General features: G+C 44.3%; 1 protein-coding gene across 2 annotated transcripts in view; it reads left to right on the forward strand.

Annotated features, from left to right (window-relative positions):
• CTNNA2 (catenin alpha 2) overlaps positions 1–22,904 on the forward strand; it is a 695,903-nt gene that overhangs the window by 572,760 nt on the left and 100,239 nt on the right. For both annotated transcript variants that reach the window (XM_063135156.1, XM_063135157.1), the window contains exon 11: positions 2,095–2,295. In XM_063135156.1, coding sequence (XP_062991226.1) covers positions 2,095–2,295 — 201 coding nt within the window. The remainder of the gene's footprint in view (positions 1–2,094; positions 2,296–22,904) is intronic.

Here is a 22,904-nt window from a genome sequence, read left to right on the forward strand (position 1 = left end):
AGGGGTCATCCCTGCCTGCTCCAGGGATCTCCTGTGTGGCATTTGGATGCACAGGAACAATCCAGGGATGATCCTGGGGGGAAATGCAGGTGTAGAAATGGCCTCCCTTCTCCCACTGCTAAAGGAGAATGCAAAAGGATGACTGTGGACCAAAACTGAGATGATAACACATTGTTTGAAGTAGTTTTAGTTCCTGGCAGACCTCTACCAAAATCAACGACAGAGGCCCACCTTCTCTGGAACCATCTGTTCACCTTGAATCTTATATTTTGTGCCAGGGATTCTCAGAAGATAGATGCCATTTGACAGTCACTATTGGAGCATTTTTTTGCTGCAGAGATGAACTGGAGAGAAATATTTTCCACCTAATTACTGCATTCCTAGTTTAGCTCTTATCCAGCCAGTTCATCTCCTGTGGAATTCAGGATGGACTCTTCTCTTCTCTTCTCTTCTCTTCTCTTCTCTTCTCTTCTCTTCTCTTCTCTTCTCTTCTCTTCCTTCCTTCCTTCCTTCCTTCTTTTTTTTAAAAGAGAAACTTCTGGTCTTCAAAAATGAAAATACGGGCTTGAAAATACATGGGCGTCATCATCAGAGCTCTCCAGTGGTCAGGTAGTTGAACTTCTATGCCCTGTATGACTACTTGTCTCTCTCATATGGCATGGCTAGATGGGGTGATATCCCAGGGATTGCCCTGGGATCATCCCTGTGCGCCCACATGACGCCCAGGGGATCCCGGGAGCATGGAGGGATGATCCTTCCCTTGCCCCGTGATTGCTGGGATGGCTTTAATCCTGGCTTTTCCTGCAGTCTCGGGATCGTCCCAAGTCTGTGGGATGTGTGGGCAGCCATCCCAGTTTGTTCCCAGCTCCTCACGAGTAAATGTGAGGAACCGGGAACCAGACATGGAACTCTTTAGGTGCTCTGTGCCCATCAGGGGTGGGGTGGGGACCACGAGGTGTTTGTTTTAAAATATCACCTTTTTGAAGGAGCGCTCCTGCGCTTGTCTTCTGTTAAAAAAAACAAAATGGTGGCCACAATGTCCTCCATCCTCCAAGTGCATCATACACCATGTGTAGACTGAGGGGAAGGATGTTGCGATCACCATATCGCGAGATCCTCCCCCTCCACACCTCTGGTGTAGACATGCCCATAGTCTCCTATCATGTTCTCCTAGCCTTAACAAGGCAATGCTAATGCCATTGGTCTATCTACTCAATCCCAACCCCCGAAGGAAATGACGTCTAAGAGTGGTGTAACTACATGTGCTCACATTTGTTTCTCATTACTCTGGTTTCTCAAATTCCTCCTACCTCTCTGTTGGATTTCTCCCTTATTGACAAACGTATATTGGAAGCTCTCAGGGTCTGGGACCTGACAGCAGCATCAGCATCAACGTCATTAGCAGAAGCATCACTACTGCTTTCCTGCTACTGCTGCATCTTTCTTTGCCAACAAATAAAAATCGACAGCCTGAAAATTTATGGAATCTCAAATATCATTGTGCATGTTCAAATTGAGCAAACTCATGCAAAATAAGTACATAATACATAATTTCCCCTGACAACAGGATTCATTTTACTTTAAGGAGGATTTGTTGGGGGGTGGGTTGGGATGTTCTCTCCTAGAATGAACAATGCTTGATACAATAATGAATGCTAGGCTAGCGCTTAGGGAGGGAGTCATGGTAACTAGCACTCCCATGGTAACCAGCTGTTCTTAGCAGATTTCCTTTACCCTAGAGATATGCCAGTGGTGTGGGACATCTGCCTTGTAGAGGGGTTCCACCAGTTCAAACTCCCATGTTTGCCTCACATGAGAAAAATGCAGTGTCCGATAACGTGTAACATGATTCTTTTTGATGGTTCCACCAGTGTGACTCTGAATTTTTAAGTGGAATCTTGGGTTTAGGGCAAGATGGACTCACGTCTTGCTCAGCCAAGGTTTCATTGAACGGTGCTGGGGTCAACACTATCTCAGCCACTTCTCACCTTCTGTAAATGAGTAGTTGTTATTACAAAGGCAGATTGTACAACGCTCGGCCACTTCAAAAGAGCAATGTCAGAGAATAACAATGGTGATATTCTTTTTGTGCAGAAAACCATATCCTGGAGGACGTCAATAAATGTGTGATTGCCTTGCAAGAGGGCGATGTTGACACCTTGGACAGAACTGCAGGGGCAATCCGAGGTCGTGCGGCCAGGGTCATCCATATCATTAACGCCGAGATGGAAAACTACGAAGCTGGTGTTTACACCGAGAAAGTGTTAGAAGCAACAAAGTTGCTTTCTGAAACTGGTAAGTGTGAAGAGCAAACATTGTACATTGTGGCTCATTTCTTTTTTCCAGTTTTCGATCAAATAGGAGGAATCTCATGTAGTAGAGCCTGCACATAGCATTGCTTCTGACACAGTCGCTACTTCTATACATGGAGCAGCAAGCCATGTGCCACGTTCTCCGTGGGATTGGTATCTCACATATACCTTAACTAGGGTGACCATATGAAAAGGAGGACGGGGCCCCTGTATCTTTAAGAGTTGTATTGAAAAGGGAATTTCAGCCTGGAATTTCCACTATTCACAACAGTTAAAGCTGCAGGAGCCCTGCCCTCTTTTAAATCTGGTCATTCTAGTATAGCTCCTGCAGCTTTAACTGTGGTGATGAAGAGGGAATTTCACGAGGTTCTCCATGTATACAAATGACACCTGCTGAAATTGCCTTTTGTATGCAACTGTTAAAGATACAGGAGCCCTGTCCTCCTTTTCATATGGTCACCACACCTTAACATAAATTTATTTTATTTATTTATTTTAAAAAATTGTATGCACCCTATAATATTAAGATCTCAGGGCGGCGTAAATAAGAAGTGCCATTCTGGATCAGGCCAAAAATTCACCAGTCCAGCATTCTTGTTCACCCAGTGGCTAACAGGTGGCCTGTGGGAAATGCACACATAGAACATGACTGCAATAGCACCCACCCACTTGGGTTAATCAGCAACCGATGTACATAGGCTCTGATACTTAGAGCGACTACATAAAAAGGAGGACAGGGCTCCTGTAGCTTTAACAGTTGTGTAGAAAAGGGAATTTCAGCAGGTGTCATTTGTATGCATTCAGCACCTGGCAAAATCCCCTCTTCATCAAAACAGTTAAAGCTGCAGGAGCCCTGCCTAGTGTGACCAGATTCAAAAGAAGGCAGGGCTGCTGCAGCTTTAACTGTTGCGATGAAGAGGGAATTTCACCAGGTGCTGCATCCATACAAATGAAACCTGCTGAAATTCCCTTTTCTATACAACTGTTAAAGATATAGGAGCCCGGTCCTCCTTTCTATATGGTCACCCTATCTGATACTGGACCATTGATAGCCTTCCTCATGAATTTATCCACCCCCCCCCTTTTAAAGTCATCCATGTTGGTAGCCATCTCTACATGTTGTGATAGCGAATTCCAAAGTTTAATGATGTTCTTCATCCTCATAGAATCATAGAATAGCAGATTTGGAAGGGGCCTACAAGGCCATCGAGTCCAACCCCCTGCTCAATGCAGGAATCCACCCTAAAGCATCCCTGACAGCTGGTTGTCCAGCTGCCTCTTGAAGGCCTCTAGTGTGGGAGAGCCCACAACCTCCCTAGGTAACTGGTTCCATTGTCAAACTGCTCTAACAGTCAGGAAGTTTTTCCTGATGACATCTCTGCCCTTGTCTTATTCCTCAGGCTCCTGGCTGTTCTGGCTTTATATCATGCATACACCTTCTCTTTTTTCCAATTGCATTGGTGCTAAATTAGTGTTTGGTGATCATTGCCCTTGATTTGTGTGTCAGCAAATTCGCTGTGAAATGCTCTGGCGTCAGGTGTGGTATTTAATTCAGTTGGCTTCATATACGTTGTAGGCAAAAAGTAAGATAGCAACTACATATATCTAGTGACTTGAGGGAGTGAAGTTGTAGGGGGAAACCACATGGTTTTCTTTTTTCCTAGAAGGAGTGGCCATCAAGGATTCATTGCAAGCGTTTCTGTGTAATATGTAGCTCTCCCCTCAACCAAAGCTATGTGTAACAGGTTCAGTTGGAGAGAGCTATATAGGAAGAACTGGGCAGGGCTCCTCTCCCTCATCTTTCCAGTCTATGAAGTTGTATATTGCACAATCAACACCTGAGTACTCACCTGAGCTGGATGTCATGCTGCAGAAAAGAAGATAAGAGCAGGGCGGTGAGATTAGATAAGAGTTCAATATGGACTTGGGTACAGCCATTTGAAAACAACAATGAATAAACCCAGAACTGGTCATTGTATTGCTGAGCATAATGGACATTTGGTCCTGCTTGCAAGCCTGATAACATTGTAGGTACGATAGGGCTTGTGTGTTTCCTCCATGAGCACTCGATTCACCTTTCTCTTTCTCCATAACTTAACTGGTGCTGCCGTCAATGGTGGGGCCTTGCTATGGAAATGCACAATGCAACCTTGCCTATGCCTTAGAATGCTACCCCAGCACATCCCAAACTCCAGGAACACTGGGAAATGTAGTTTCCAGGACAGATGCAATGGGAACTATGTGTCCTAGGTTTTGTAGCACCCAGAACTGCATTCAGTGTGGAAAAGCAAAAGTGCTCCATAACCCATATATAATATGGCCTAAGCTTTGGGGGACACTTTCCACTTTATCAGATGCACGAAGGGTTAACCTCAACCTCACATGGGCAGTGGATTCCTGCACTGCGGGAATACAGTGGATTAGGGTGGATTCCTGCATTGAGCAGGGGGTTGGACTCGATGGCCTTGTAGGTCCCTTCCAACTCTGCTATTCTATGATTCTATGATTCTATGAAATCTCTATTAGAAGCCCTCCCTGCAGCCAACAGGGACAAGAATGCAAGAAAGCAAAGCAAGCAGGGAACTCTGGTGAGAGTACATGCCCATTCTGCAGTGGAACCGGTTTGGAACGGGTTACAGGAGACCAATTTACATAAATCCATATTCCCAGTCCTGCCATTCTGAAATTTGATACCATCTCTAGATGAGATATTTGTAGGGTTTGTTTTGGTTTTTTTTCTTTCTTTCTTTGACACTTTTTTTCTTAACTCATTTCCTGCATGGGAATTGGCCCACAGAATGGACTGGAAAGCTGCTGGCAAGTCACTAGCTCCCTATTGATTCAGATCAGTCTTGTAAATCTATCGATTCTTTGACCCGAAAGCAGCCCACCAGTAGGGATGCGTGAATCAGCAAAACATGAGCTCATCAATGTTTCCCAAATTCCACCATGAAGCTTTTTCAGACCTATGTCTGTATCATATTGTGAGTGATGGGGTGGGGGTTTGCACATATTTTTTTCATGTTTTCATGCAATTTTTTAAAAATGCACAAAGTGATTGTATGCATTTTTGAAATGTACGGATTTTTCTCCCATTGATTAAAGTGTGTTTGTGCACATTCTAAATTTTTGAGCACATGTGTCTTGTTCTACAAATCACATTGCAAGCTTGGAAATGTACAGACTTTGACTCCAGTTTGTATTTGGGTCTCTGTTGTGTGCAAACTGGATCAATTCTGGTCAAAAACTAACTGAAACAAATTTCTCATGCGCCTTTCTGCACCAGCCATGTATTCATGCTTGCCAAGTGCTTGACAATGCCTTTGTTTTTACAGTCAGTAAAACAAGAGGGTTATTGAGGCCATGGCTAGACCTACTGGGTCTACCGTGGTGGAAGGGAAAAATCTCGCGATATAGTTATCGCAAGATCTCCCCCTCTGTCTACATGTGGCACACGATGCCCCAGGAGTAAGTGGACGTCACACCCGCCATTTTGTCTTTTGTTTTTAAAGTAGAAGGAGCGCTCATGCGCAAAACGTAAGTGTTTTTTTTTTTAAAAAAAAAAATCCCCGCTCACCACCACCACCCCTGATGGACACAGAGCTCCTGTGGAGCTTTGTGCCCCATGCCCAGCTCCTTGCTCCTTGCAGTTACTCGCAAGGAGCCGGGACAACCCGCGATGCCTGGCCACATGTTCTGTGGTCTCGTGATCATCCCGAGACCGTGGGAAAAGTGGAAAAAAAGAGTAGGGCGATATCCCGGGCCAAGGGAGGGATCATCCCTTCTTGCTTCCGGGATCCCCTGTGTGTCATGTGAACACACAGGGACAATCCCAGGGCAATCCCTAGGATATCAGCCCATCTAGCTATGCCCTGAAATTCTTATAGGTTTCGCTTTGCGTGGCGGGGGCACAATTTCTGGGGAGCTGATTTAGATGCACACCCCACTGTATTCCTGGAGTCCATAGCAGGTAACAACTCTACTCCATCTCAGTGAACTTTGTATCAATCCCATGAGGTTGCTCACTATCCCTCCCCTCCCCATTTTAGAGGTGGAAAGCTGAGGATGAGAGACAGCGGATTGGCCAGGCCCAGTGCGTATTGGTCCAAACTGGGCTTGAGTTGCTGAAGATGCTTACAAGCTTACAGGCATCTTCAGCAGAACTTTTTAAAAACTGTCTCTTAAAAGGATGGATTGGCATATTTTCAAAGTTCTCTATTCATTAACATGCATCAATAAATAAAATAGATTTCCCATTTACGGAGAGATGTGAATTTCAACTTAGGTGTCTCTGGATAGTTCAGCATCCTAATGATATAAGTTCATGTTCCAAATCTAAATAACGAAAAACTGAGAATGTGGTTTGTGTTTGTACGTGGAGGAGGGAGAAATGAGAGAACCATAAATTCAAGTGGGAGTTTATTTCAAAGTCTTGGAGCTTGTCTGAAGCTCAGGGCAATGGAAATCCATTTGAATTAGTCAAATATAATGTGAAGTGAGAAACATCTCAAAACTGTTTTCGGAGTCCTAAAAAGCAGTGGTCGCACTTTCTGTCCTGTTGCTGCTGCTGACAAAATGAAAATATGGGAACCTATAACAATTCGGGAGACCCAACCTTGGGTATAAACAAGATGGAATACCAAATTGTATTTTAAGAGCAGTTGTTGTGGAAACTCCTTTAGAAAATTAAATGACATCCTTTCTTACTGGTAAAGCCATATCTGCTTCCATAGATGGGAAGAGACATGCTTCCACACAAACTTAAAGCATTCTTTTCCTGTACAATTCTTTTCTGCCCTTTAGAACGACATGCATGAGAACATATATTCTGCAACTAAGGCCATGGGTAGACCAGGCCTATATCCCAGGATCGTCCCAGGATCATCCCTGTGCATCCAAATGACACACAGGGGATCCTGGTAGCAGGCAGGGATGACCCCACCATTTGCCTGGGATAATCCTTAGGTCTAGTTAAGGCCTAAGAATCTAGTGCCTGAATTTGCTGCTGCTGCTTTTCCCTCCTCCTTCCCAATTTCCTTTTCTTTCCTTCTGTGTCATGTTTTTTTTAGATTGTAAGCCTGTGGGCAGGGACAGTCTTAAGAAATATTTTTGTAAGCCGCCTTGAGAGCCTTTTTGGCTAAAGGGTAGGATAAAATGCATAATATATATATAAGATAGATAGATAGATAGATAGATAGATAGATAGATAGATAGAATCATAGAATAGCAGAGTTGGAAGGGGCCTACAAGGCCATCGAGTCCAACCCCCTGCTCAATTCAGGAATCCACCCTAAAGCATCCCTGACAGATGGTTGTCCAGCTGCCTCTTGAAGGCCTCTAGTGTGGGAGAGCCCACAACCTCCCTAGGTAACTGATTGCACCTTAAGAGATTTTGAAAACATATGGTAACATTGATCAACAAGAACCTCACCAGGCAACTGATTCCATTGTTATACTGCTCTAACAGTCAGGAAGTTTTTCCTGATGTCCAGCTGGAATCTGGCTTCCTTTAACTTGAGCCCGTTATTCCGTGTCCTGCACTCTGGGAGGATCGAGAAGAGATCCTGGCCCTCCTCTGTGTGACAACCTTTTAAGTATTTGAAAAGTGCTCTCATGTCTCCCCTCAATCTTCTCTTCTCCAGGCTAAACATGCCCAGTTCTTTCAGTCTATCAGATAGATAGAATTTATAAGCCACCCTTCATCCAGAAGATCCCAAGGCATTGCACACAGGATTGAAAACAAACTACACACCCAATATAAAACAAATTCAACAACAAGAACAACAACGTTTACTCAGAACTCAGCCCCATCCAGTTTAATTGGACTTACTCCTCCTAAGTAAATATGCATAGGGTTGTAGCTTTGTACCTGCAAGCCACCTTACCTGGGTGTAGCCAATGGAAATATGGATACGCATTGTGATACACATCAGGGCCCCACTGTGTTGCCTAGATGAAGCTGACGATGTGTCAGGAGACTTAAGAGATGCTACCTTGGAGCAGCTGTGTCTGCGCCTTGAGGGTCAACCTAACAGCACAACCAAAATGGCCCCATGTGCTGGTCATGTCCATGCCAGTACAGCTGATAGGGTTCACAAGGATCCTTCTTGGCAACACTTCAAAAGATCTTGGGCACACATCTTGGATTGTACAGAGCAACCACTTGAGCAGCAAAGGCTCAATTGGGCGTGGGAACAAAGAGATGCAGACAAAGGGAGACTTCTTCCATTGGAATGAGCTTGGAATTCTGCATGTGCAGAAGATTTGCATTTGTTCCTGGGTTTTCCCGAAGCTCTGGACTGGGGACTCTGTTAATTTTTAATCAATAATATTGTCAGTTAGCTCAGTTAATGAAGCCACCTAAATTGTCATATATATATTTTTTTAAAAAGAACTTTATTTATTATTAATTTTAAATTGCTGAAATACATAGCAGGAGTGGATTGAAAGTTGCTCACTCCAGCTCAATTTTGGGATCAGCCAAAGATTCTGTCATTCATTTCCATTCAATTCTTCTTTAATAAAGCAAGTTTTCATATAAAAACACTCCTTTTGTATCCATACCAGTTCAGTGTTAAATAATAAAAAAATAACATTTTCTTAAAGACAGCCATAATGTCTAATCGCTAAAAATTCTGGACCAGTATTATGCAAAGTTTTGCCTGTTTGCTTTTCATAAAACTAATTCACAATGATAAAAAACACAATAAGGCAAATCGACAGCAGTACCATGGCATATTTAATGTGCTCTTTAATAAAACCTGCATTATAATAAAGTGCTAACAGCTCTGTAGAAAATGTGTGCCTGGCAAAGCCCCTTCTTTCAGGTCTTCTATGCAAATAAAATGTCTAAAAAGACCTCATGGTTGTATTGTGCTGACAGAGAAGGTCTAATTGCAGATGCTTTGTTTTCAGCAGTGCCTACTCCTTCACATTGTTCATTTGCAAGAATAGGTGGGAAGTCTGTTACCAGTAATATAGGCCTTAGCTAGACCAGGCTATATCCCAGGGCGAACCCCAGGACCGTCCCTGTGCGTACTCATGACGCACAGGGGATCCCGGGATCAGGGAGGGATCAGCTCTCCCTTGCCCCAGGATAAAGCCCTCCCCTCCAGGCCCACTTTTCCCGAAGTCCCAGGCTGAGGCCGAGACCGTGGAACATGTGGCCCATTTCCGTGTCTTGACCCTGCTCGCGATTACTCGCACAGAGCCAGGAGCCGCGCACGGGGTGCAGCACTCCTCAGGAGCGCTGCGCCCATCGGGGGTAGGGTGGGGGGAGCGGAGAAATTAATTTAAATTTAAAAAACACTCACCTTTGTGCATGACCATTCGTGCACTGCCATTGCATTAAGAATTTTTTTAATAAAAATGGCGGGCGCGACGCCTCTCTTCCTGAGGTGAATGGGGGAGAGATCTCGCGTTAATCCCAATGCGAGATCTCCCCTCCTCTGACCTGGAACAAAAGGTAGGTCTAGCTAAGGCCATAGATTGAGGAATTCTGTAGGAAGACTATCATGTAGTTTTGTCACAGTCCTTTTTGTGTGGTGTTTTGCCAACATGTAAAAGCAAATGTGCATATCATTGCTGAGTTTGATAGTAATAACGCACTAGGCCAGGTCCTCATACTTCAGCAGGGCGCCCACTGGCAAATGCCCAATGGACATAAGAACATCAGAAGAGCCCTGATGCTGGATCAGACCAAGGGTCCATCTAGTCCAGCACTCTGTTCACACAGTGGCCAACCAGCCATCGGCCGGGGAGAACAAGCAGGACATGGTGCAACAGCTCCAGCTCTTCACCATTGCAACCTGCTGGCTCAGCTGATTCTCTTTCAGCTCCAGATGTCAATGGCTGTGTGATGGCGGAGCAGTAGACGACACTGCCTGCTTACTCATTGGCTTTCTGAATGGCAAGGAAGCAGAGGGTAGCAATGATGGAGGAAGGGACAGAGCAAGAACAGCAGGTGGTGACAGTGTTGCTAAGACTCGCTGAGGGTGTGGGGCTCCTGACAAGGCCTTGCCCAAAGGGCCTCCCAAACCTGGAGCCACCACTGCTAAATTTCCCACAAATTTATACCAGTGAAGGAATGTGATGTGTAGGGTGGTCATGCAGGATGGATGATTGATTCAAACAGGCTAGGAAAGGCAGCACCAACTCCAGCAGGGCCTTTGGATCCAGGGAGGAGAAGAACAAAGCAGATAAGAGTCTCCTATTCCAACCTTCATTTTTTTCATAAGCTTTGCCATGCCTTAGAACAGGGCTAAACTTCTTGTATTCCTCCAGATTCTTTTGGCCTTCTAGCTCCATTATCCCTCAGAATTGGCTATGATGGTTAGGGCTGATAGGAGCTGTAGGCCAAAACACCTGGTAGGATAGAAGTTGCCCAACTCTGCCTTAGATATTCCCACAAAGATGTAGGGAAGGTCGTTGTGCCGGCCAGACCTTGGCTGTCCTGGATGGGAAGGCAATTGGCAGCCCTAAACTGGAGACTCTTTCTGGACATAAGGTGCTGCCTTATACTGAGTCAGACCATTGGTCCATTTAGCCCAGTATTGTTGACACTAATTGGCAGCATCTCTCCAAGATTTCAGGAGGGATTCTTTCCAGCCCTACCTGGAGAAGCTGGCGATCGAACCAAGGACCTTCAGTATGCAAAACATATGTTCTACCACTGAGATATGTAGCCGTTGATTCCCTTCTCCTCCAGGAATTTACCCAACCCCCTTTTAAAGCCACCCAAATTGGTGGCCATCACCGCATCTTGTGGTAGTGAGTTCCATAGTTTATCTATGCGCTGTGCAACCTTCTACAGATTTCAATAACTCGGAGCCCCACTTCATGGGGAAATTCTGCTCTCGTGAAATCTAAAATCAGCCATCGAGTACTGTTTTGCATTGGATTCAGGAGCAGCTATGATTTCCTATAAATTAAATATACCTTAGATCAAATCACATTTCCATAATGTGTGTGAGTTTTTAATGAATATTTGGTTTGTATTAAGATTGCTCTCTGGGTTCAGTAATTGGTTTTTACTTAGTTCGTTAGTTTATTTGTTTTAGTTTGCAGTAAACCAATGACTCTGGCTATGGAGTCTGCCTGTGTAGAAGTCACTGCTGTTACACTGAGGACAGATTCTGTTCTCAACCCTTGAGTGGCCATTGTGTTGGAGAAGCATTTTGTGCTCCCTTCAGTTATTCCCCCTTGTTTCTCCTTAAATTGAACATCTATTCATTTTTAAATGAGGAGCTTTTCAAGATCTAGAAGGGAACTAATTTGAATAATAATGAAAACGGGGGAACTCAGTACAACCCACATTTTTAAATTATTATTTACATTTTCAGAGATCTGTTCAAGGAAAGCATCTGGCTGTTGAGCTGTGAAAATCCACATGCCACTGTGAACTGCTGTTTTCCAACTGTTTTGTTAGATATATATATATATATATATATATATATATATATTCCCCTGAACTCTTATTGGGAGGCAGGCATGCCAAGGGAATTAAAATAAAAAAGGAGTGAAGTTGAATCCTACTACAGCACATGTTAGCTGGAGCCCAGAAAACTCAAGAGATAACTAAGGGCACGTCTACACCAGCCCTTTATCCTGGGATCGTCCTAGGATCATTCCTGTGCATCCAAATGCCACACAGGGGATCCCGGGAGCAGGCAGAAAGGGCCTTAATCTTGCTATACTGATCAGTTCTAAAGTAGCCACATGTAAGGCTGGCTGTCATTTCATTGCGAGATCATCAGCAAACTAAAGGAAGCGAGAGCCTCTGACCACCTTTCTCTGTCTGTTGTTTATCTCTGTTTATCTCATGTCTCCCGGTTGTCTCCGTTTCTCCCCTTCTCAACTCCTAGGGACAATTAGCTTCTAAAAAAGAGATCAGCAAAGATAGATGGAGAAAGCAGAACAACATCTTTATGATCCAGTAGAGCAGGGATGAGGAAGCTTTCTTTCTGTCGAGGGCCATGTTCCCTTAGGGGCAATCTGTTGGAATCCACCCGTCAGTGGCAGGTGGGAGTGAAACCAGCAGTGGCCAGGGCTGCAACCCAAAGAGGATGAGTAACCCATAAGCTACTCTCTTCCCAGCGCCTAGCTAGAGAGAGTCACGCACTCAGCCAACTGTGATCAGAAATAAAGGTGTGTTGTACCTGACTTGGACTCTGTGAGTTCTTAGGAGAGTTTTGGCTGTCTCCTAGGGAAAGTACCTGGCATTTTTGGCTACCAGTGATCCATGTGGGGTGGGGTGGGGTGGGCCTGAGAGAGCTTCACTTGAAACTGTATCTTTGGTGGCTTCCCATGTGGCGCAGCTGCACACAGATCAGAGGGTCCCCAGTTCTAAGGTAGGCAGAGTTGGGCACCTGTCAAGGGCCCACACTCCAGAAGGGAGGGCCATGGACAAGCAACATCTGGACGTGCTCCTGCTCATCACAGTTGCCACCTGTTTGTTCACCTGCCTCTTGCTCTGGTGGTGATCTGAAGGAAGAGCAGACGATCTTACTGCTTTACTTGCTCACTGACTCTCTGCCTGTGTGGCAAGCAAGTTGTAACAATGATGAGGAAGAGGATGAGGAGCTATAGCAACTGATGACGATGGTGGTGAGCAGGGAGGGAGGAGAGCCATTGACAATGTCTTACCCAAGGGTCCTCAGAAACCTAGAGGTGGTACTATCTAGACTGGGAAGTTCCTGACATAGTTCTACCTCTGTCCAGAATCCTATTTTATTCTGAAGGATGATCATATTTCAATGCATGTCCAAACTTAATGTAGACTATTTCCCCCATTATTGGGAACTCATTCTCTGTAGGATAACTGCCCATACAGCTCTACTTTACTCAGTTAGATGTGCTCCCACCCTTGATAGTTCTTCCATGATACAAGTTGTTTCTTCCCCTATTTCTCAGATTCCCCCTTTTCCCCCCTCCCATTACTTGCTGGGAACTAACTGGGAGCAGGGCTAGGCGGGGAGGGGCAGTGGGGCCCACTGGCATGGGCCTACGATTTTGACGGGGCCTACTCCGAGTCCCCCTGGGCAAAGTTGCTTGATTTTCTGTTGTTGTTGTTGTTGTTGTTGATGATGATGAATTTGCCCAAGGAAAAGCATGTAAAGCATTTCTGAATGTGAAGAAGTGATGCCTTATATACATCTTGAATAAAAGTGCTTGCCATTACCTTTTTTTTTTAAAAAAATAAAGCTTTCTAGTTCATATGCATTTAGAACTGATTAAAATATACTTACTGAGCAGTTTGAAATGGGGCCTATATTTCCCATCTGGCCTGGGCCTACTACCAGCTTTGCCTGGCCCTAATGGGGAGGGGGTAGAAATTGGAATAAGAGCCTAATTCTAAGACTGTGCTTGCTTTGCTGGAAGGATTTACCTCTATGGCATACTAAAGGTAAAGTTGTCTATCACAACAAGGCCAGCCATTTTTTGGCTTAGACTTATTTATTTATTTATTTAAAATATTTATATCCCGCCCTATATCACTAAGATCTCAGGGCGGTGTACAGATAAAAACATACAGTATAAAACAATAAATATACACAGTTAAAAACAAATTAAACCATGATCCAAGTTAAAACAATATATAATTTAAAAGCAATAGATACACTTGCACATCTAGATTGGGATCTGCCTAAAGTATTCACTGCCTTAGCTTCCTAAGAAAAGCATGAAGAACCAGCCTGGACTGACATATTGCACAAGGAATATCCTGTTCTTTGAGCAAACCATTTGCACAAACATTTTGTGCAAGGCAAGCTGGGCTATATTCAGTTATACTCTTCCCCATTTGGGGCATGCTGTATGCACATGTAGCTAACTGTGTATGTTGTGCATATTCAAGGGGTGCGCACCGGCATGGGCAGCTATAATTCCTATGCTCGTAGTCCTTTTGACCCAGCCTTAATAGGGAATTGTAACTTGGGATTGCAACTGGTAGGTAGAATAATAGGAGATGGACATGTCCTCTGAACAAACATAGGATGTGACTGTAGTAATTCTATAGTAAGTCAATAGTTAGGTATACAATGTGCTGAACAGTCAATAAAAAGTAATAGAGCTTTCACCCCACAGTCTTGCAGTACAAAAAGATAAAATAAGAGAGGAGAAAAAGATGAGAAGGAAGGAGAATTGAGGAGAGGCAATGAACTATATTAGGGAAACCTGAGTTTTGTTTCTCCCCTATGGATCAAAGTTGGGAACCGAGGAAGCTGGAGGCACAAGACGAGACATGCTTCCTGTCCATCTACCTGCTTGGAATTTCTGAAGCACCTCTGAACCTTTCCTTATATGTCAGGGAAACATTTGAATGCAGGGAGAGAAGGTGTTGTATGAATGTTAGGCAGAAAAGAATTCCATAGAAAGGGAACTACTACTACTACTACTACTACTACTACTAATAATAATAATAATAATAATGCAGATTGATAACTGAATATGAGCCTTTTGCTTAAAGGAATAGGAAAGTAACACTGGAATACAGAAAGATCTATTAAGAGTGTAGAAAAAAAAGCAGAATGACATCAAGGGAGTGTAAACAATTGTCTCTTTAAAATTCATGTTCTTCTGGCCTTCATAATTCCACCCCCAGAATGTTTGTGTATCCTTTTTATGTGATTTCTTTCCCTGAGCTATAATAACAAAAGACTCCTTGTGTAACCTCATCTGATCTCATCCCTGTTCCTGGGTGTCTCTGACATTGACATCGGCATTTATGACTGTACAATTGCTGTGGATAAAACTTTCTTAAAGTGTAGTCTCATTATAGTCCCCCTTTAAAAAATAATGCATGACACTTGATTACCACTTTATGCCAACCATGAAACCACATAAACTGCATAAATTCTCTGGGAATTTATATATTCACTGGGACTACATTGTATCCTCTAATGAGACAGAGTTGAACTCTTAAGTTATTCTGACATCTTTCGCATTCCTCCCCATGTAATTATACATGATGAGACTTTTCTTTTAGTTCCAGGCTAAATAATTTGAATTAACAGTTATGTCTTAGGTGGACCTGACTTTGTACTCTTAAATTTGTATTTATTCCAATGCATGCCACTCATATTACTTAGTGAATAGTTTTGTTTTTCCCCCTGTCAGTTTTGGTCATGGTTGTTATATATATATATATATATATATATATATATATATATATATATATATATATTGTTCAGATAATGAAGCAGTTAAGTTGCTTCCACAATTTTTCGGGAAGTTACCCATCTCTATATAACATGCAGCAATAAACAGTGCTATAGTTAATCACTTCTGCAATAGTATTCATGTTGATATATCCTTAGGGCTTAAATGTCCTAAATATCTCCAGCCACCACCCAGAGGAGGCTCCTGGAACTAGAGACTTAGGCCACAGCTAGACCTAAGGTTTATCCTGGGATCATCCAGGGTTCGCTCCTGTCTGAGCACTGGATCCCCTGTGTGTCACCTAGATGAACCGGTTTGACCACTGGACGATCCAGGGATAAACCTTAGGTCTAGCTATGGCCTTGGTCTAGGCCAGCCTTCCTCAACCTCAACTTAAGAAGTTTATTAGGCTTTAGCTAGACTTAGGCCACAGCTAGACCTAAGGTTTATCCTGGGATCATCCAGGGTTCACCCCTGCCTGAGCACTGGATCCCCTGTGTGTCACCTAGATGAACAGGTTTGACCCCTGGACGATCCAGGGATAAACCTTAGGTCTAGCTATGGCCTCAGCTAATGCCCCATAGCTGATGGGGAAAAAAGAGCAGGGAAGTTTATTTATTAATTAAAACATTTGTATCCCACCCTATATCACTAGGATCTCAGGGCAGCTTACAGGTAAACTTATACAACAATATATATATAAAAATAAATTAAACCATTAATCAAGCTAAAGCCAATATAGACATTAAAAGCAGTAAAACCAATTAAAACAGTTAAAACAATGTGCAACCTTGGTGAATTTAGTCATCAAAGGCTTTGTTAAAAAGCCATGTCTACTTGGCACCAGAATTAAGTCAGCGTTGGTGCAAGTCAGGCCTCCAAGGGGAGGGCATTCCACAGCCAGGGTGCCACAACAGAGAAAGCCCTCTCCCATGTCCCACCATAGTGTAAGTTTTGCATTGGTGGGATGCAGAGGTGGGCTCCTTCAACAGATCTCAGGTCTCGGGCAGGCAACATAAGAGGTAACAATGAATGGAAAAAGCCCAGGCGGTGTCTTCTACTTCCTTGTGCATACGACTTCGCTGAGGACTAAGAATGGTGAAGGGAAAGGTGAGTGGCTGGTGAGTGCTTCTAACTTGCCCATTTTCCCATTCTTGTCAAGGTTGCCTCTCAGATGTAGAATTCAAGATTCTAAGCAGGTTGAGTCTGACTGCTACCCATAACATTAGTTTAATGTATAGCTGAACTCCAAAGCTTCAAATGATCTGCTATAATTGACTTGGTATATGTACAAGTTCAGATGGATGGATTTGTCAATTTCACTTTCTCTTTTTTCCAATCTTAAATTTGGTTCATCTCAAACTTTGAGAATTTCTCCAGTCTTAAAATCAGTTTGTCCCAAACTTTGAGATTTCTTTTTGTTTTTAAAAAATGTTTGCCTGAAAATTCAGAAGCACATTTTTTGTGTGGACATTTCTCCTAAAACATGCATTTTAATGCATTTTCCTAATATGCACATTTTTTGCAATTGGTTTTCCTAATACAATGCATATTTGAACATCTATATATATGAAATGCATAGGTATGTTTCCCTAAAGGCTTCAGCTAATACAGGTTGCTAAGCAACAGTAACAACGTATAACGTCAGCTGATACAGGTTGCTAAGCCCCTCGCCCGACTCCTCCAGGCTTTCCAAGGTAATCCTACCCCTATTTCTGCCTCTTCGCTCCCCCCCCCCACGAAGGGGGCAGTGCCACGGTCCGGAGCATGAGCGAGGCATGGCCGGGGACCCTTGGTGGCCTGCTGGGAGGCTGCTCTCCTGCTGCGAGCCCAGGCCCCGGCCTAATCTCATGCGAGTTGGGCGGCCGGACCAAGTCTGACAGGAACCCCGGGGAGAGGGGGACACCTGCTCCCCCTCCCCTCAACCTCCCTGCCCTCAAGGTCTGCCAGATGGCGCTGTATCGACAGCCTCCAAGCAGCCCCCGCCCCCGTGATGATATTTAATTAATAAACTTTAAGATATGCTACAATGGCATATGTTACGCCGGGTACAGCTAGTTATCATATCAGCGTTGTTGTATACATTTTTAATTACAAAGTTTTGAAAAATCCCAATTCTGAAGAATTACTGAGGGCCTTGCTAGACCACGGGTTAGCGGTGTGTGAGGCCCGTGCTTGTCCCTGTGCGTCCAGATGATGCACAGGGGATCCCGGCCTCAGCCAGGCCTTGAGCCGCCCTGGCACCGCGCTAATGGGAACCGCTTGTAACGCGGTTCTTCTCATGATCCCGCCTCAGGTCAGGCTGAGGCCAGGACCGCGGGCATGTAGCCAGGTCTGCCACGTTTCCCAGCTACCAGATTTACTCCCGAGTAGTCATCAGGGCTACAATGCGGACATGGGGAGGCTGGGGGGAATTGCAGGCAGGGGGGACATCAGGGGGGATTGGACATCATGGGCAGAGGGGGTGGGCGGGGGAAGGAGAACGGGGCGGGGGGAGATCATGGATGGCGGGGAAGGAGAATTAAAAGGTTGTCACACAGAGGAGGGCCAGGATCTCTTCTCGATCCTCCCAGAGTGCAGGACACGGAATAACGGGCTCAAGTTAAAGGAAGCCAGATTCCAGCTGGACATCGGAAAAAACGTCCTGACTGTTAGAGCATTATGACAATGGAACCAGTTACCTAGGGAGGTTGTGGGCTCTCCCACACAAGAGGCCTTCAAGAGGCAGCTGGACAAGCATTTGTTGGGGATGCTTTAGGGTGGATTCCTGCATTGAGTAGGGAGTTGGACTCGATGGCCTTGTAGGCCCCTTCCAACTCTGCTATTCTATGATTCTATGAATTAAAAAAACACACACCCTACTTATCTTTCCTGCCTCCTGCTGCTTTAAAAATATTTTTAAAATGGTGGCCGCGATGGCTCTCCTCCAGAGCTCGTCGCGTCTGGCATCTGAATAAGGGCGAGATCTCGCATTATCCATAACGCGAGGTCTCCCCTTCTCTCCCCCGGATTCTCACTTAGGTCTAGCAAGGCCCTGAGTTTTGGTTTGCCTAGTTGTTGGGAAGTGCACAGTTAGGTAATTTGTAATTAAAATGAGAACCGAAGGAATTTCTTCCCCAGCTGTATCAAGCATGTGTAAAAATCAGGAGTTGCTGCTTTTTGTTTAGTTACTGCTCCTGCAGCTGTAATCCGACTACTCCACCTCCAGACGTACTCGCAAGCAAATGGAGCACTCCGGGCCAAAGAAGACAAGACAGGATCAGATCTCACAATGTCTTTGATTAAAAGCAACCATAGGGAGAGGGGGGCTTTTGGTGCTGTGGGAAGATGGGTTAAATCTCCCACTCCCACTATTCCATTTATTTAACTTGAATTACCCTGACCCCTGAAGCTATTAGCTTGACTAGGTGTATAGTTACAATATACTCCCAAAGCTGCTTTTAATAATAAAACAGTCAGTGGGAGAACTGGTCATAAATCTCATCCATCTAATTTGACCCTAGCTCAGTCGTGCAAATAAATCTGCACAATGTGGACGGAAGTCATTTGCCCACAAACCTGATTACTGACCAGGCTCACTGATATCCATTATTTGTGGTACATCGGTGTCTTCTAATTCACAAAAACACCCTATATGGTCACCTGGAGGAGGGTGCTACCTGTCTCAGGTGGGTCGGTAATTAGAAGGCAGCCTTAATGAGAAATGCAGAGTGAAAGTGTCAGGCAGCAAATGTGGAGAGCATTTGAGTCAGTGAATACAAACACTACCAATTTAATGTTCTCTCTCTCTCTCTCTCTCTCTCTCTCTCTCTCTCTCTCTCTCTCTCTCTCTCTCTCTCCCTGCCTCCCTCCCTCCTCCCACCCTCCCTTCTTCTCTCTCTCTCCCTCTGTCCCTCCCTCCCTCCTTCTTTCTCTCTCTCTCTCCCCCTCCCTCTGTCCCTCCCTCCCTTTCTCTCCCTCCCTCCCTCCCTCCTTCTCTCTCTCTCCCTCCCTCCCTCCCTGCTTCTCTATCTCCCTCCCTCTCTCTCTCTCTCTCTCTCTCTCTCTCTCTCTCTCTCTCTGTTATTTAGCCATATGACTGCTAGTCATTGATTCATCCTCAGTAATATATAGCCATTTTGAAGGAAGAGGGACATTATAGAGATAGTTTATCCATTTGCTTAATATATTATTTATTAATCTGCTGAATTCCAGTCTAAAAAATCAACCCAGCCTAGCAACTAAAGCTTCATTTTGAAGATTGATTATACCAGTGTATAAGGTTCTGCAATAAGCTCCTAGTGCAGTCCAAAGAAGCACAAAGCTGAGAGGCTTAATTCTGTGCAAGACGGAATGGAACAAAACCAAAATCCACATTGAAAATAGTGTTGAGTGTCTTAAGACAGGGATAAATCAGCCTGCATTCAGTAAGGCTAAATCATGCTTTTTTAAAACAACCAGACTTGTTGTACAGAGACTGAGCTTTGCAAAGAAAATAATAATAAAATGCCATACAAAAGGGGAATGTGTGGGCATAATTGAATATATTTCAAAAGGTTTTCAATATAGCCCATCACTAATGGTGGTTGGAGACACGTCTGTTGAGTGGCTTTTTAAAAAAAAATACAAAAACACATCTAATAGATTAACTCCTGATTAAAGAGATAGGGAATTAAATATAAATGGCCCCATCTTCAAGTGGAAGAGGTTTAGCCCTACAGTAGCTCAGAGACTGGCAATGCAGCTGACATTGTGCACTATAATTAATTAACAGGCATGTGGCAAGGAAGATGGATTCATCAGAAGAGGGCACATCCATTGATGCAATTAATAGAAATGATTTTTGGAATGCCCTCAATATAAGGTCAATGGTCAGTTGCCACCCTAGCAATCCCCCATCTCAAGCCAACAACTTGGGTTTTTTGTTTGGCTCAGCCCTTTGTCGGAACATGTTGCATCATCATCATCATCTCATCATCATCATCTGTTTCTTACCCGCCTCTCTGATTTGATCGAGGTGGGGAACAACAGCAAGCATGAAATACATAAAATACTGATTAAAAACGTAGCATACACTGATAAAAACATCCTAAAAGCATCCTAAAAGCATACTAAAAGTATCCTAAAATTCTACTAGATGGACCTGCCGGAAGAGATCAGTGTTGATAGCTTTCTTGAAGGCTAAAAGATTGTCAAGCTGACGAGTCTCCTCCGGCAGGCTATTCCACAGTCTGGGAGGAGCCGAAGAGAAGGTCCTCTGGGTAATAGTTGTCAGCAGAGTCTTTGCTGACTGAAGTAGATTCTTCCCAGAGGACCTGAGTGTGTGTGGTGGATTGTATGGGAGAAGGCAATCCCGCAGGTAGCCTGGACCCAAACCATGTAGGGCTTTAAAGGTCATAGGAAAGGAAGGAAAGGAACCTCTTGTGCAAGCACTGAGTCATTACTGACTCTTGGAGGGACATCAGCTTTCGCTGACGTTTTCTTGGCAGGCCTTATAGCGGGGTGGTTTGCCGTTGCCTTCCCCGGCCATTATTACCTTTTCCCCAGCTAACTGGGGACTCATTTTACTGACCTCGGGAGGATGGAAGGCTGAGTTGACCCGAGCCGGCTGCCTGAAACCAGCTTCCGCTGGGATCGAACTCAGGCCGTGGGGAGAGTTTCAACTGCAGAAACTGCTGCTTTACCGCTCTGCGCCACACGAGGCTCTTTAAAGGTCATAACCAACACTTTATACTTCACCCTGAAACTAATTGGCAGCAAGTGAAGAGATTTTAAGACTGGTGTAATGTGATTACCCCTAGATGTACCAGTGACCAACGTGGCTGCCATATTTTGAACTAGCTGAAGTTTCTGGACTAGGCACAAAGGTAGCCCTTTGTAGAACGCATTGCAGAAGTCGAGCCTCAAAGTTACCAGCGCGTGCACCACCATCTTTAGGTCTTCTAACTCTAGGAAGGGGCGCAGTACATGAAATGACATAGGTAAATAGTCAGTGACTCAGCTCAAGCAGAAGCACATAAAATGAAGGGCGGGCAATGTGGCTTTCAGGTCCAAAAGGCTCTCTTAGCTGAGTTTTTTCAAGATCAGTCCTGCCACACATTTTTAATGTCAGAATGAGACAGGATTAAGAGACCAGGATTAGTGCCAAAATGAGAGACTGACGAACGCTTGGACTCAAGGTTAGCACTCCAGGTTTGTCAAGGTAGACCTGTGAAAAGAACAACTAGTCCTGATAGCTGAGTGCTACCTCCAGAATCAGAGGCAGTATGTCTACGTACACTAGTTGCTGGGGAACATGGGCAGGGAGGTGCTGTTGCACTCCTGTCCTGCTTGTGAGTTCCCAGTTGACAGCTGGTTGGCCACTGTGTGAACAGAATAGAATACTGGACTAAATGGACTCTTGGACTGATACAACAAGGCTCTTCTTATGTAATTAACCAGATCTGATGTGGTTCTATTGGCAAATTACTCAGAGACTGATTTAGGAAGGAAAGGAAAGGAAAGGAACCTCTTGTGCAAGCACTGAGTCATTACTGACTCTTGGAGGGACGCCAGCTTTCGCGGATGTTTTCTTGGCAGGCCTTATAGCGGGGTGGTTTGCCATTGCCTTCCCCGGCCTTTATTACCTTTCCCCCAGCTAACTGGGTACTCATTTTACCGACCTTAGGAGGATGGAAGGGTGAGTCGACCCGAGCCGGCTGCCTGAAACCAGCTTCCGCTGGGATCAAACTCAGGCCGTGGGGAGAGTTTCAGCTGCAGAAACTGCTGCTTTACCGCTCTGCGCCACACGAGGCTCGATTTAGGAAGGAACTGGGCCTTAAAATCCAGATACCGTAAACCAGATTTGAGTAGGGATGTATAAGAAATGTCTTTCAGTTTATTTTTAAGCAGAATGTATCCACTTTGCACCTTCTGAACTCAAATTTCCCCTCCTGTGGAATTCCCTGCCTCTGGAGGTCAGGCAGGCTCCAACCTTGTACTCCTTTCAGCGCCTCCTGAAAACATCTTTATTCCAGGAAGCCTTTCCTTAATATGCAGCCTTGAATCTCTGTTTTTGCTTCTTTTAAATTTTGTTTTAACTGTTTTATTCTGTTTTTATTTTCATTTTATCTTGTATACCGCTCCGAAATTTTTCAATGGGGTGCAGTATATAAATAGTCTAAATAAATAAATAAATAATAAATGCAGACCAGGACGCTATCTGTTGTCAAAGTATGTACATTTCTGAGAATGTTCACGGAACAAAAAATAACCCCCTTGAAAAATGTGTACATTTGGAAAATGTGCACCCAAAAAAAGTGTACTTTTGAACAATGCAAACAAACACAGTTTAATCAGCAGGAGAAAAGTGTGTGTGTATTTAAAAAACAACAACAACTAGCATACCTTTGGAGAAATGCAATCAAAAAAATCCAAGAGCTCACCATCATGACACAGACAAGGAGGAATTCAGAG

Source organism: Elgaria multicarinata, chromosome 10, assembly GCF_023053635.1.
Source record: "Elgaria multicarinata webbii isolate HBS135686 ecotype San Diego chromosome 10, rElgMul1.1.pri, whole genome shotgun sequence".
Classification (NCBI taxonomy): Eukaryota; Metazoa; Chordata; class Lepidosauria; order Squamata; family Anguidae; genus Elgaria; species Elgaria multicarinata.